The 14,047-nt window shown below is 43.9% G+C and overlaps 2 protein-coding genes across 8 annotated transcripts in view; one reads left to right on the top strand and one right to left on the bottom strand.

Moving 5' to 3' along the window:
• Positions 1 to 14,047, bottom strand: part of NUDT5 (nudix hydrolase 5) — a 28,509-nt gene that overhangs the window by 10,066 nt on the left and 4,396 nt on the right. For all 3 annotated transcript variants that reach the window (XM_063610190.1, XM_055296652.2, XM_055296653.2), the window contains exons 2-5: positions 8,786 to 8,889; positions 7,127 to 7,194; positions 1,352 to 1,401; positions 72 to 179 (exon numbers count right to left, since the gene is read on the bottom strand). In XM_063610190.1, coding sequence (XP_063466260.1) covers positions 72 to 179; positions 1,352 to 1,401; positions 7,127 to 7,194; positions 8,786 to 8,848 — 289 coding nt within the window. In that variant the 5' untranslated portion in view covers positions 8,849 to 8,889. The remainder of the gene's footprint in view (positions 1 to 71; positions 180 to 1,351; positions 1,402 to 7,126; positions 7,195 to 8,785; positions 8,890 to 14,047) is intronic.
• Positions 1 to 14,047, top strand: part of SEC61A2 (SEC61 translocon subunit alpha 2) — a 72,125-nt gene that overhangs the window by 54,089 nt on the left and 3,989 nt on the right. For 2 of the 5 annotated variants that reach the window (XM_055296640.2, XM_063610125.1), the window contains exon 12: positions 446 to 574. In XM_055296640.2, the coding sequence (XP_055152615.1) occupies positions 446 to 574 (129 nt within the window). Of the gene's footprint in view, positions 1 to 445; positions 575 to 1,577; positions 5,140 to 14,047 lie in introns of those variants that run through there. The other 3 variants (XM_063610126.1, XM_055296639.2, XM_063610127.1) reach the window with 3 other exon arrangements.

Raw genomic sequence — 14,047 nt, 5'->3', positions numbered from 1 at the left:
TGCAGTTCTCAGGCTTTACCCTGGTTCAGGCCAACATCCCCTAAGAAGCAATTCGATGTTGAGTGACTCACCTGCAGGGAACTCTATGCAGTAGCCCCCTACTGGTGGTCGGAACTGTTTCACCAGAACGATACACTCATAGTGAAGTGTTCTCTGCAGCACGGGGATGACCGCGACACCTGTCAACAGGAAATGGAACCAAGGAAATCCCTAATGAGAGGTCAGCAATGCCAGCACATTGTTCAGAGCAAGCTAATGAAAACTCCAGCTTTAAGAAACTCCGCTTTAATCTACAATACTGGCAGTTAATCTTGGAAGCTATTTTAAAAATGTAATTAAAAATCATGACTTCTATGTTGTTTACACTTTCTTTTTTAAACAAAAAGCCTGTTTGTCACAGTTTCTTAAAACTAAAATTGGAACTAAAACGAAACATTCCCTACAGGGTCAAGGATGTAAGGTTTCTGACTACATCAACCTTCCACAGAACCACTTTCCAGCGTGTGGCAGCCCTACCGCTGGTGAGGCCACAGCCATCCCTGTGCTCCTGGGTCAACTTCGAGCAAGAAATCAAGTAAGTTCCACTGTCTGCAATAAATGCTAGCAAGACTGATTTTCCTGTTTTAGGGTAAAAGACCTTTCCTCTCAAGTTACTTGGCCTTCATTAAAACCTAAGAAAAACAAAAACGACTGGGTTTCAGAAAACACAAAGCACCCAGGAGGGTCCCCTGGCTCCCCACAGCTTCCTGTCTGTGAAGCCAGCAGCTGCAGCACAGCTACTGTTTGCTTCCAGCAAAAACGGAAACCAAAACTAAATGGAAAAATAAGAAAAGCCTAGTGCCCAACTTCCCCTCGACCAGAGTGATTCTCAGGATTGTGGGCTCTTTGCAGTCAAGGAATTCATGCCTGGAGGGGAAGGTGAATGGAATAGGCTTTGCCCAATTAATTCCGTGTCCTCATTAAGCTGTAAAGCAAGTGGTCCATAAGCATAAAGGTGTGCCAAGTAACTTTTCCAAACTAAAGGCTCTCACCTAGATCCTTCAAACAGGACACAAGGATTTCTAGAAGTCATAACATGTCTAGACACTGTGTGGCTTCAAACTACACTGATTTACATTTAGTTATAAACATCAGAACTTCCCCTCAAAAACACTGATTTGAGCTTAGATAACAGAAGCCAGAAGTTACTTACAAAGAAAGCTTAATTTAGTTATATAGTATGGCAAAAACTAAGCGGAGACTTAAAGACACAACATCATAATAGAAGTTAACTTGGTTCCACTGAAAACCCTGTTACGATCACAAGTGCTAACTTCCTTTCTAAAGGGTTGGAATAGGTTTGCACTCCTACCATCCGCAGTCTGTTCTTTCCTGGTTGTACGTTTCACTGATTCCCAGGTTCTGTTCAGGCAGAGAAGAAAAAAGTCATTAATGCTAAAGAGGAGAATTTTCTTAGGTTTTCTGTGTACAACCAGAACTTCTTAAATGCAATGCATGCAAATGTACTCATGATACTGGTCAAGAAGACCACAGCAATAAATGTCTGCATTAAAAAAGCTAATTCTGCTTTCCTATAGCTTCTGAAAATTAACAACGAAAACTCTTGCCACCCTACCCCTCACCTTCTGGGTGCCCCCGAAACAGAAAGCCTGCTAAGCATGTGAGCTGCCGCTTTCTCAGAAAACTTTAGTTTGGATCCTCTGTCTCTGGGCAAGGAGCACAGCCAGTGGCGGATTAATAAGCAGGTAATGCAGATGAAGCCACAGGCAAAGACTCATCCCGTCTCTAGGAACAGAAGCTACCGTGGACAACATGAACTATTGAGATTTTCATATCATTTTGATTTTTAAAATATGTGACCTAAAACACACAATTTAAGAAGGTCGAACCTTCCCATTTATTAATGGAAGAATTGTTAAATAGAGGCAAGTGCCCTACTTTGCATGTGTGAGATCTTATCTAGAAAAAGTGGGCTGAGTAACAGTACAGTCCTGCTCTCTTGTATGGCTTTGTTCCTGGTTAGCTATTGGTTTCTGACTGTTACCCAACTCAGCTTTTGGGTAACATCTGTGCTATTTTACTTTCTGGCCTTGGAACATGGGGCACAGTTGTACAGGAAACCCAGTTACTGACACAATTATGCAGTTTAAATGGACGAGGCATAAAAGGAACATTCCCCCTTCACTCTCTTCTCCCTACAACAGAAAAAAGCAGTGGTAAGAGACCAGAGTGGAGAAGCAAACAATTTTAGGATCTCTTTTAAAGGAAGTGAGACATGTGGGTGGCTCTGGGGCTTGGGATAAAAAGGAGTTACCACCTGCATCTCAACAGTAAGAGCTGCAAGATATCCTCCTCGGAAGAACTCTCCTGCTCATGCTTCCTATCTGGCTGTCCTTAAAATTTGGACCTTGTCATATTTTCATTAAAACTGTTCAAATATTTAATTTGCTTTTTAAAAAAACAAAACAAAAAGACTGTCTGGCAATCGTAGGTCTTTCAGCATTGTACCCAAATTCTGAAGGCCAAATATGCCAAAATAAACACAGGAAAATCAAACAGACTTCTATGACAACTCACAGCAGCTCAACATTCCTGTTAGTAGCAAGGAGCTGACCAACAAGCAATGCTGGTAAGTAAATCATACAGATTGCAAGAGATGAAACACCTTTTGGCATAGCTCTCTCTGCTGCTTCCTAAGGTTAGTCCTAAAGACTGAAGAAGACAGTGCTGGGAAAAGCACTGAAGGTCCCATCCCAAACACTAGGAATAAGGGAAACAAAAAGAGGAGCATCATTATCGTGGTTAAGGTGAAGGAAATAAGCAGTCATGAGCCATAAATCACCAGCAATAAAATGGAAACGAATTGATAAGAAATCTTGGAATAAGATTGCCCAGTGAGAGCTCCAGCAACTTCAAAGGGCCTGTGAGATGCACACATGACTGGAAGTCAGCTCTTAGTCTCTACTTGCCTACCAGCTAAGCCTAGAGCTCCAACTTCCCGGAGACTCTCCTCTCCTTTGTAAAAAGCAGGAATGAGTATGTTATCTCCAAAACCTCTTCTGGCTTTAGGATTCTGCTTCCAGTGAGATCATCCTATTCCTAGTCTCCTTTGTTATGGGAAAGCCTGTTGGCCTTCCTCCCTCTAGTTCACCAACACAAGAGGCAGGAGGGTCACAGAGGGTGACTTCGGCACTGTCTTGAATGTCAGTAAAGACACAACACTACTGAATATTTTTATATTTCTAAAATTAACCCCACATCCCCGTTCATGAATGAGACGGTGGAACACAGGATTCTCTAGCTGCTATTTTATCTCTTAGACTGGGCCCTCCATATCCATGGGTTCCGCATTCGTGCATTCAACCAACCACCCATTGAAAATACTTAGGGAAAAAATTGCATCTATACTGAACATGTCCACACTTTTTCTTGCCATTATTCCCTAAACAATAGAGTACAACTGTTGACACAGCATTTGCATTGTATTAGGTGCTGTGATAACTCTAGAGATGAAGTGTGTGGGAGGATGTGCGTAGGTTAGAGGCAAATACATATTGAATATATGCATTTTCGTATCAGGGAGTTCAGCATCTGTGGATTTTGGTATCTGCAGGAGGTCCTGGAACCAACCCCGACAGACATCAAGTGACAGCTGTACAGGTTGAGTATTCCTTACCCGAAACGAGAGGCCGGAAGTGTTTCAGTTTGGTTTTTCAGATTTTGAAATATTTGCCTTACCCTCTGGGTCTCAGGCCTTTTTGACATTTTGAACAGTATCTTTACCCCACAGAGCAGGAAATAAGCCAAAGAACCCCACAATGAGTCATGCACATAGGTCTCAGCCCTGTGTTGTGGGGAACTGCTGCTGGGCATCCGGCCTGCACACATGCCATTTCATGACCCTCTGTGGGAGTGCTTGTGGAGGGAAGTCGCCGTGTGCGTGCAAAGGATATATCCGGCCGGGTGTGGTGGCTCACACTTGAAACCCCAGCACTTTGGGAGGCCAAGGTAGGAGGACTGCTTGAGTTCAGGGGTTCGAGACCAGCCTGGGCAACATAGTGAGACTCTTGTCTCTACTAAAAAAATAAAAATTTAAAAAAAAAGGATATGGCCGGATGTGGTGGCTCATGACTGTAGTCCTAGCACTTTGGGAGGCCAAGGTGGGTGGATCACCTGAGGTCAGGAGTTTGAGACCATCCTGGCCAACAACCCTGCCTCTACTAAAAATACAAAAATTAGCCAGGCATGGTGGCATGCACCTCTAGTCCCAGCTACTCGAGTGGCTGAGACAGAATTGCTTGAACCAGGGAGGTAGAGGTTGCAGTGAGCTGAGATCACACCATTGCACTCTAGCCTGGGCAACAGAACAAGACTCTGTCTCAGGGAAAAAAAAAAAAAAGAAGGATATAGCTGAGCTGAAGGGGAGGATCCCTTTTCCCCTGGAGGACACTGAATGCCTGTGTCGTATGCCTGTGTTTTGACTGCAGCCCGTCACACGGAGTCAGGTGTGGAAATCTCCAGCTGGAGCATCATGTTGGCAATGAAAAGGTTTTGGATTTTGCAGCATTTTGAATTTCAGATTTTCAGATTAGGGCTGCTCAACCTGTACACACAGGCTTTTATATCAGGTCAGAGATAACACATCCTATAACTTACACATCGTGGCATACTGGAAAGTACAAAGACTCATTCTTCAAAGGGTGACATTCTGGTATGAAACATTAGTGCTTTACATAAGTCCTCTTCAGAGGCCAGGAAAAAAACCCTATGTATGGAAGAATGGACATGACTGTGCTATAAATATGGTAGTCTGGTGGATTTTAGAGCCTACTCCCAATCTACTGAAACAGATATTCTGAAGTGAGATTTCGTCCTATTTTCAGAAAAGTCCCCATATGATTCTGATGTACATCCCTGATTAGGAAATGCAGGAAGGGCAGAGAAGACCAGTCAGGTGAAGAGATGAGCTGGTGTGAACACATTTTTTTATTTTATTTTTATTTTTTGAGACGGAGTCTCGCTCTGTCGCCCAGGCTGGAGTACAGTGGTGTGGTCTCAGCTCACTGCAACCACCACCTCCCGGGCTCAAGCAATTCTCCTGTCTCAGCCTCCCAGGTAGCTGGGATTACAGGTGCCTGCCACCACCTGGGCTAATTTTTGTATTTTTAGTAGAGACGGGGTTTCACAATGTTGGCCAGGCTGGTCTCGAACTCCTGACCTCAAGTGATCCACCTACCTTGGCCTCCCAAAGTAATGGGATTACAGGCCCACCATGCTTGGCCTCAAACACAAGTTTAGACTCATTAGAGTTGAGGGCTATGTTTTGTGTTATAAACTTAATTTGATAGGCAAAAGAGAACCAAAGTGTATCACTATACATTGGGCTCCAACCTCTCTATAGTTTCACAAATATAAATTACATTTGAACATATGGTGCTCCCTAAGACTTGGGCCTTGCCACATTTCTGTATCGGGTTTGGGCCCTAACTTACTTCATACATTTAGTTTTCCATATCAAACTCACTTGGCATTTTAAGTGAAGAGTTTCAGTCTTTCATAGTCGATGGATCATACTGTGCTTAGCTTTCTTACTGCTGGGTTTTAATTCAGCAGTGCTATCTTTCTCTTAATATGTTTCCCACAGCTCTCCTACATTAGGCCTTATTAAGGGATTTGCTAGTTTAGTAGATATAATCAAAGTTATTCAGATTACTGGCAAGTCCATGTGTTTGCATCTTGATGATCAATTTCATCACAAAGAAATCATGTACTCTTATTGGATCACTTTGCAAATGGAGTTTTCATATTGATGAATTTGTATCATGTGATCTGGTTACTAAATTTCATTCTCATTCTGTTGTACTCCTTTTTATATTTCACTAAGTAAAAAATTTATTCTCACAGTATTTTCTTCTCATAGTTTATAATATCAAAGGATTGCTATGCAAAAATCTGGAAAGTAAAAGAAGAAAGGTTAACCATATAGCTTTTTTCTCACTTTGCTATAATTTTCCTTCCAGCTTTTTCTTACACATTATTTGGCAGAGTTTGAAAAGCATATACACACTTTTCTACTTTGTTATCAACTTAGGAACTTTTCCCATATTGCTAGGTTGTCTTCAGAATCTGCTTTTTAGACAGCTATAGAGATTGTACCAAGGGAATACACTATAACAATTCATTACCTATTTTTAAGATATTTAGGTTGCTTTCAGTTTTTCTGTCTTTTAAAATTTTGGTGAACATTTTCCATACATAAATTTACTTCTGAATACTAATTTACTTAATACTTTCTTTTTGTTGCTGTTTTTTTTTTGAGACAGAGTCTCACTCTGTCACCCTGGCTGGAGTGCTGTGGTGTCATCTCAGCTTACTGCAACTTCTGCCTCCCGGGTTCAAGCAATTCTCCTGCCTCAGCCTCCCAAGTAGCTGGGATTACAGGGCCACCAGGCCCAGCTAATTTTTGTATTTTTAGTAGAGATGGGGTTTCGCCATGTTGCCTAGGCTGGTCTTGAACTCCTGATCTCAACCGATCCCCACCCCCAACCCTTGGCCTCCCAAAGTGCTGGGATTACAGGCATGAGCCAACACACCTGGCCCTTAACACTTTGTTAACACTGGGATTACTAGGTCAAAGGGTACAATATCTTCAGGGCTATTGACACATACTGTGAAAAAGGGTGTACAAAATGTTTTTTTCCCAATTTGCATTTCCATGAGGCAGGCACGTACCTCAAAATTAGCAATGTTGTTGTTTTCTCTTTATTTCTCCTAATTTAGAAATTAAAAGCTGATTTTACTAGAAGGAAGCAACATGTACTGTTAATTATTCTGTTGCCGTATCAGCTTAAACTAGGTTTGGCCCAAAAGTTTTAGGTCTACACTTGTCTACTTAGAATGGTATTAAAATAGTTTTCTGACTAGTTATTGTAACACATTTACAACCCAATTTTATTCAGCAACTATAAATGATCCAAACATCCTAACACTGGAAAAACAGCTAAATTAGATTCTTTACTTAAAACAGAGTTTACAGAAAAGAAAACATCCAAGTTTATGCAAAACACTCAACAGATAACCTGAGAACCCAAGTAACCAACATTTCATAAGAAAAAAAAAAGTTTACCTAGTTTTACCAGTAGGATCCATGTACGTTGTTTTTTCAAGCTTGACCCATTTTCCTTCTGAAATTAACTAAAAGGATATCAGATAATAAGTTGGGAAACTTTCAAACCAAGTTGTTTTTATCTAAAAGGGTTTTTTCTTTCACATTTCCTCTGTCCTTCCCCAGACTCCCAATAATCATGTTTCCTTCCTAATAATTTGTGGGCATGTTTTTCAGTTCAGAGTAGGTAGGTATTCAGGGTTGTTTTTTTAAAGGGCACTTCTGCTTCTTTTTGAAATTTCTTGGTGGTAGTAGTAACAGGTGAAAAGAGGCCGGGTGCGGTGGCTCACGCTTGTAATCCCAGCACTTTGGGAGGCCGAGGCGGGCGGATCACGAGGTCAGGAATCGAGACCATCCTGGCTAACATGGTGAAACCCCGTCTCTACTAAAAATACAAAAAATTAGCCGGGCGTGGTGGCGGGCGCCTGTAGTCCCAGCTACTCGGGAGGCTGAGGCAGGAGAATGGGGCAAACCCGGGAGGCGGAGCTTGCAGTGAGCCAAGATCGCGCCACTGCACTCCAGCCTGGGCGACAGAGCGAGACTCCGTCTCAAAAAAAAAAAAAAAAAAAAAAAAAACCAGGTGAAAAGAAACGACAGTCTAAAAACTCCTGGGCGTTGGTGGGGGGGGGCGGGGTGGGGCATGGAGGTAACTGGAAGGGAGCACATGGGGTGAGGGTCTCCTGGGACACTCCTGGTCTGTCCCCTGACCTGGGTGCATACAACACAGGTGAGTTTCGTATGTAGAAATGGCCATTTCTAGACACTGGTATTTTTCCTGTCAGTGATGACACAGGAAGGCAGACTGTGGGGAAACAAGGTCCGGGATTGGATCTCCTATCATGACACGTGGGTTTCCCACCCAACCGCAGATGGACACCCCAGGTTCGTTCTGCCTAGACATTGGGGAGTTCTGGTGTTGGAGACTAACTTACCTACGGCACTATACTGAACTGAGAGGAAAGCGTCACTGCGTATAAAGCAGTAGCCTTTCTCCTACTATCCTATCTTTCACTTCTTGCCAGCAGCAACCTAATCATTTTCAGCATCTGTTCACAGACAACATGGAAAGATTTTAAACCAAAAGGAATTCCAGGAAGGTGTCAAGATCAGAGTTCCAAGATGAAGGATTTAAAATTTATCCACTGCAATGGTTCCCGCAGGAAGAGACTTTTAAAGCTAAATTGAGTAACACAGAGACATACATTGGTTCTAGAATTCATTGGAATTTAGACTACAATTAACAACGTAGGTTTTTATTGTTCTTAAACACTCATGTTGGGCCATAAACAGCCAAGTTGTGACAACTACATATGAAATATCTGAGTCCGCAAATGCATATATTCTTTCTTCTTCTATCTAGGGAAACATAGGAAGGATTAAGAATTTTTCTGTTAAGAGCCCAAATCTACCTAGAGTCTCAATTTCACTCATACACAGAGACACACTACTCCTCCCACACAACAGCAAAACGTGCCCGAGCCCAAAAAAGGGAGTAGGAAAAACCTTCACAACTGTCTTCAAGAAGGAAAGCCCACCACTGTAACAACAAATAGTCTAGATATTTCTACTAAACTCAGATTTATGTGGCAGAGGGAAAGGAAAGTGAAAAACAAGTTATACCTCCTCTGAAATGATATACTGTTTGCCATTCTGAGAAGATTCCGTTGGTTCTTGGCTCTCCATTTTCAAACTAGTCTGTACAGCCCTCAGGTGAGAAGTTCACCCTGCAAGATAATGAGATTTGTTTAGGCTAAAATTATTTTTCGGAATTAAACATTCGTCCACAGGCCACTAGTCAAAGTACTTAAATGGCAAAAAATTCATCTGCCATCAACACTGCCTGTCTCAGTATCGGAGGGAACTGCCACAGGTGGAAACGTGAACAGGGAGGCCTGGGGATTAGCCAAGAAGGATGTGACAGCAGTCCCAGTCACACTCAGCCACACCAGCCAAGCTCCTGCCGTGCCTGTTCTAGGCACTTAGAGGCCGACCTTCTTCATCAGATTTTTCTTTTTTTTAAGAGAGTCTCACTCTGTCGCCCAGGCTGGAGTGCAATGGCATGATCTCAGCTCACTGCAACCTCTGCCTCCTGGGTTCAAACGATCCTTGTGCCTCAGCCTCCGGAGTAGCTCGGATTACAGGGGTACATCACCAGGCCTGGCTAATTTTTATATTTTTAGTAGAGACAGGGTTTCGCCACATTGGCCAGGCTGGTCTCGACCTCCTGACCTCGAGTGATCTGCCCTCCTTGGCCTCCCAAAGCGCCGGGATTACAGGCGTGAGCCACCGCGCCCAGCCTGATTTTTCTGACTCTGAATCTTAAACTCTTTTCAAGGGAAGACAGCAGAAAGATTATTTACCACTCTCCATGCCCACCTCTCAGTCTTTTATCCATCCGTTACACCTAAACTTACTTATTTTTTGAGATGTAAGATCTCATTCTGTTGCACAGGTTGGAGTGCAGTGGCGAAATCATGGCTCACTGTAGCCTCTACCTCCCAAGCTCAAGCGCTCCTTGCATCTCAGCCTCCTGAGTAGCTGGGATTACAGGTGCATGCTACCACAGCCAACTAATGTTTTAAACTTTTGGTAGAGGTGGGGTCTCACTATGTTTTGCAGGCTGGTCTCAGACTCATGGGCTCAAGCGATCCTCCTCCCGCCTCGGTGTCCCAAAGTGCTGGGATTACAGGCATGAGCCACTGTCCCCACTTCCCCATTTAAGTTTCAGCACATATCAAAGTTATAGCTGCAGAGAAAGGATCGAGTAGTACTACAAGTTCTGTTATGAAAAGAGCAGGCCCTTATCCTATTTATTGCAGATTATTATTTCCTCTTTCTTTATTCCTTCATTTTCGGACCTTGCCTGTCCGAAGGTCAAAGTCTTTTTCTCTTACCCACATGGTTGATAATTCAGCTGTATATAGAATTATAGACCCAAAGCCAATTGTCTATGAAACTGTAAGGCATTGCTTAGTTGTCTTGCTTCTGATGCTACTGTTCAGAAGTCCAAAGCTATTCTTATTCTTGATCTTTTTGCCACGTGACCTGTCTTCTTCCTCTGGAAGCTTGTAGTTAGTCACTTTCATGTTGATGTTATTGTATTGGGAAGTCAAGTGGGTCCTTTCAATCTGGAAACTTCTTACTATGCTTCTATACATTTTTCTTGAACGACTTCACTGATAATTTCCTCCCCTGTGTTTTCCTCTGTTGTTTCTTTTAAGAACTGTTACTTGGACCAGGCACAGTGGCTCACACCAGGAATCCTAGCCCTTTGGGAGGCCAAGAGTCTGAGACCAGCCTGAGTAACATGGCAAAACCCTGTCTCCACAAAAATAAAAACTAAAAAAATTAGCCGAGCGTGGTGGTGGGCACCTGTAGTCCCAGCTACTCGGGAAGCTGAGGCAGGAGGGTCACTCGGACCCAGGAGTTGGGGGTTGCAGTGAGCTGAGATCACACCACTGCACTCTTACATTCCACGGTTCTCTAACCTACCCCACCTAACTTCGGCTTCAAAGAAAATACAGCCCACCCAGCATCAATTCTCTTCCTGTCTTAAAGGAAAATGAGTCTGCTCTTTGTTTCTTCTGGGACTCAAAGTAATCACACTGCCCATCTGATCTTCAATTTGTCCCCAAGACAGCAAGCTTCCCTATCCTAAAATACAATCAATAACAAAACCAACTGTATGAATATTAATGAAGTGCCTTTACAAATCAAATATCTGATTGACTATCATAGGTAACCTGGCTGAGCCCCTTGTGGCCAACCTGTGAAAGGTGAGATGACATTTTAGGAAAGTGGCGGTGAGGCTGGGCGCAGTAGTTCACGCCTCACGCCTGTAATCCCAGCACTTTGGGAGGCCAGGGTGGGTGGATCACGAGGTCAAGAGATGGAGACCATCCTGGCCAACATGGTGAAACCCTGTCTCTACTAAAAGTACAAAAATTAGCTGGGTGTGGTGGGGCGTGCCTGTAGCCCCAGCTACTGGGAAGGCTGAGGGAGAAGAAAGGCTTGAACCCAGGAGGTGGTGGTTGTAGTGACCTGAGATCGTGTCACTGCACTCCAGCCTGGCAACAGAGTGAGACTCCATCTAAAAAAAGTGGTGGTGAGTGGGACAAAGACCCTCACCCCCCCAGACCTCACTTTCCAGTGAGGAGAAAGGAGAAACAGTGAGGAAGAACACAAAATTTATGTCAAGTGACTCAGCGTTTCATGGAGAAAGATTAAAAAGGATGAGAAGTGTGGGGAAGATGGGAAGAGTAATCTACACGGAGTGATCAGGCAAGGCCTGTTTAATTTGGTGACTTCTGAATGGAGACCTGAAAACAATAAGGAAGTAAACTGCGTAGAAGTTTAAATATTTAGAGACAGATATTAGCATATTGAAACCTGCAGCCCTACTATGAAAACAGGCACTTATTCCTTTGAAAGCACCACAGATGATAATTTATTAGGCAAACTTTTTTGTTGTTGTTGAGATGTAGTTTCGCTCTTGTCGCCCAGGATGGAGTACAAAGGCGTGATCTCGGCTCACTGCAACCTCTGCCTCCTGGATTCAAGCGATTCTCCTGCCTCAGCCTCCCAAGTACCTGGGATTACAGGCTCCTATCACTGCGCCCGGCTAATTTTTACATTTTTAGTAGAGATGGGGTTTCGCCATGTTGGGCAGGCTGGCCTCGAACTCCTGACCTCAAGTGATCCACCTGCCTCAGCCTCCCAAAGTGCTGGGATTATAGATATGAGCCACCGTGCCTGGCCGCTAAAAGAGAGTATTTCTTTGGAATGCAGTCAGCCTCAAAGGGAAACAGTATCGTGCAGCAATCCACTGATTCCGTGAATGACAAAAATGAGCTATTTCAAAACTATATTCTTTACTATGAGATTCCCAAACATTTCAGAAGGACTGTAAAAGTACCTCAGAAATTTTTAGAAACAGAAAAGGAATGTTGTTTTTAGCACCACTTCAAAAGCAGAAGCCAAATAGTGCCATTCGGGGGCCAGTCACTACCAGCAACATGCTGCAGAAAGAACGAGAAATGAGCTTTAAATTCCATGCTTTGTACGCCAGTGTCTCCACCACTGCGACGGAGTTTGCCTTAACTGACTCAATGCTATTTCAAGATTTAAAAGCAAACTTTGATATGAATTTTATCCACTTCATTAGTTAGAATTTAAGGTTATTTGCATATTGCCAATATGTGTATGGTATGAAAAATATACATGTACACAATGTTGAGTGTTCTACAATTTCCTTTTTTTGAGACGGAGTCTTGCTCTGTCGCCCAGGCTGGAGTGCAGTGGCACGATCTCTGCTCACTGCAACCCCTGCCTCCCGGGTTCATGCCATGTTCCTGCCTCAGCCTCCCAAGTAGCTGGGATTACAGGTGCCCGCCACCACGCCCGGCTAATTTTTTGCATTTTTAGTAGACACGGGGTTTCACTGTGTTAGTCAGGATGGTCTCAATCTCCTGACCTCGTGATCTGCCAGCCTCGGCCTCCCAAAGTGCTGGAATTATAGGTGTAAGCCACCGCGCCCGTGAGTGTTCTACAATTTCACTTATGATTGTCCTTAGTCTTTAAAGTCACAAGCTGTTTTAATTCTCATAAATCGTTTTAACTCAATTCAGTTTGAACACTGAAGGTCTAGGATATGTTGGATGTGCAATTCTCCAGAGCATAAGAAAAACAGTAGTGAGGGGAAATGCTGTAAGATTTTTAGATGTCTTGCACAGTGGCAGGCAGAAGTCTCTAACTAGCTTTGAGAGCACCAGCAGTGGAAACGTCTGTGTATATACTCAGTGCACATTGACCACTATGCTTGCCCTTGAGCACGTTACAGTTTAGCAAGCACATCTGGGGCAAAGACCTGCCTCAGAGACACCACCATACCAGGATGTTTTAAAGGAGGGACACACACATCCACTTGGGAGGCAGTGAGGAAAATGAAAAAGCCTTTTTTTTTTTTTTTTTTTTTGAGACTGAGTCTCGCTGCAATACCCAGGCTGGAGTGCAGTGGCACGATCTCGTCTCACTGCAACGTCCACCTCCCGGGTTGAAGCAATTCTCCTGCCTCAGCCTCCTGAACAGCTGGGATTACAGGCCCGCACCACCACACCCAGCTGATTTTTGCATTTTTAGGAGAGACGGGGTGTCACCATATTGTCCAGGCTGGTTTCGAACTCCTGACCTCAAGTGATCCACCCGCCTCAGCCTCCCAAAGCACTGGGATTACAGGGGTGAGCCACCACGCCCAGCCAAGATTTTTAAAAGATAGTTTGATGTGAAGACATGGCTTAGAGACCAAGAGTGCAGGGAAAGCATTCCAACTAGAAGACACCACATGAACAAAGGCAGAGACATCGGGGCAAGGGTGAGAAATTCTGAGTGTATGGTAAGCTCTGTGGTTCTCAAGCTTCTCCTCCACTTCCTCCTTTAAAAAACAAAGGAAAGGCCGGGCGCGGTGGCTCACGCCTATAATCCCAGCACTTTGGGAGGCTGAGGCGGGAGGATCACGAGGTCAGGAGATCGAGACCATCCTGGCTAACATGGTGAAACCCCATCTCTACTAAAAATACAAAAAAATTAGCCAGGCGTGGTGGCGGGCACCTGTAGTCCGGGCTACTCAGGAGGCTGAGGCAGGAGAATGGCATGAACCCAGGAGGTGGAGCTTGCAGTGAGCCAAGATTGCGCCACTGCACTCCAGCCTAGGCGACGGAGCGAAACTCTGTCTCAAAAACAAAACAAAACAAACAAAAAAACCACAAAGGAAAAACCACCACCACCACAAAACTCCCAAAACAACTCCACATATAATGATGATTTGCGAACACATTTCTAAGGCCATACACAGATTTGGCTGGATCTCTGCCTCCCAAACTGCAG

Source organism: Symphalangus syndactylus, chromosome 10 (genome assembly GCF_028878055.3).
Source record: "Symphalangus syndactylus isolate Jambi chromosome 10, NHGRI_mSymSyn1-v2.1_pri, whole genome shotgun sequence".
Taxonomy (NCBI): Eukaryota; Metazoa; Chordata; class Mammalia; order Primates; family Hylobatidae; genus Symphalangus; species Symphalangus syndactylus.
This window is presented reverse-complemented; position numbering and strand designations above follow the sequence as displayed.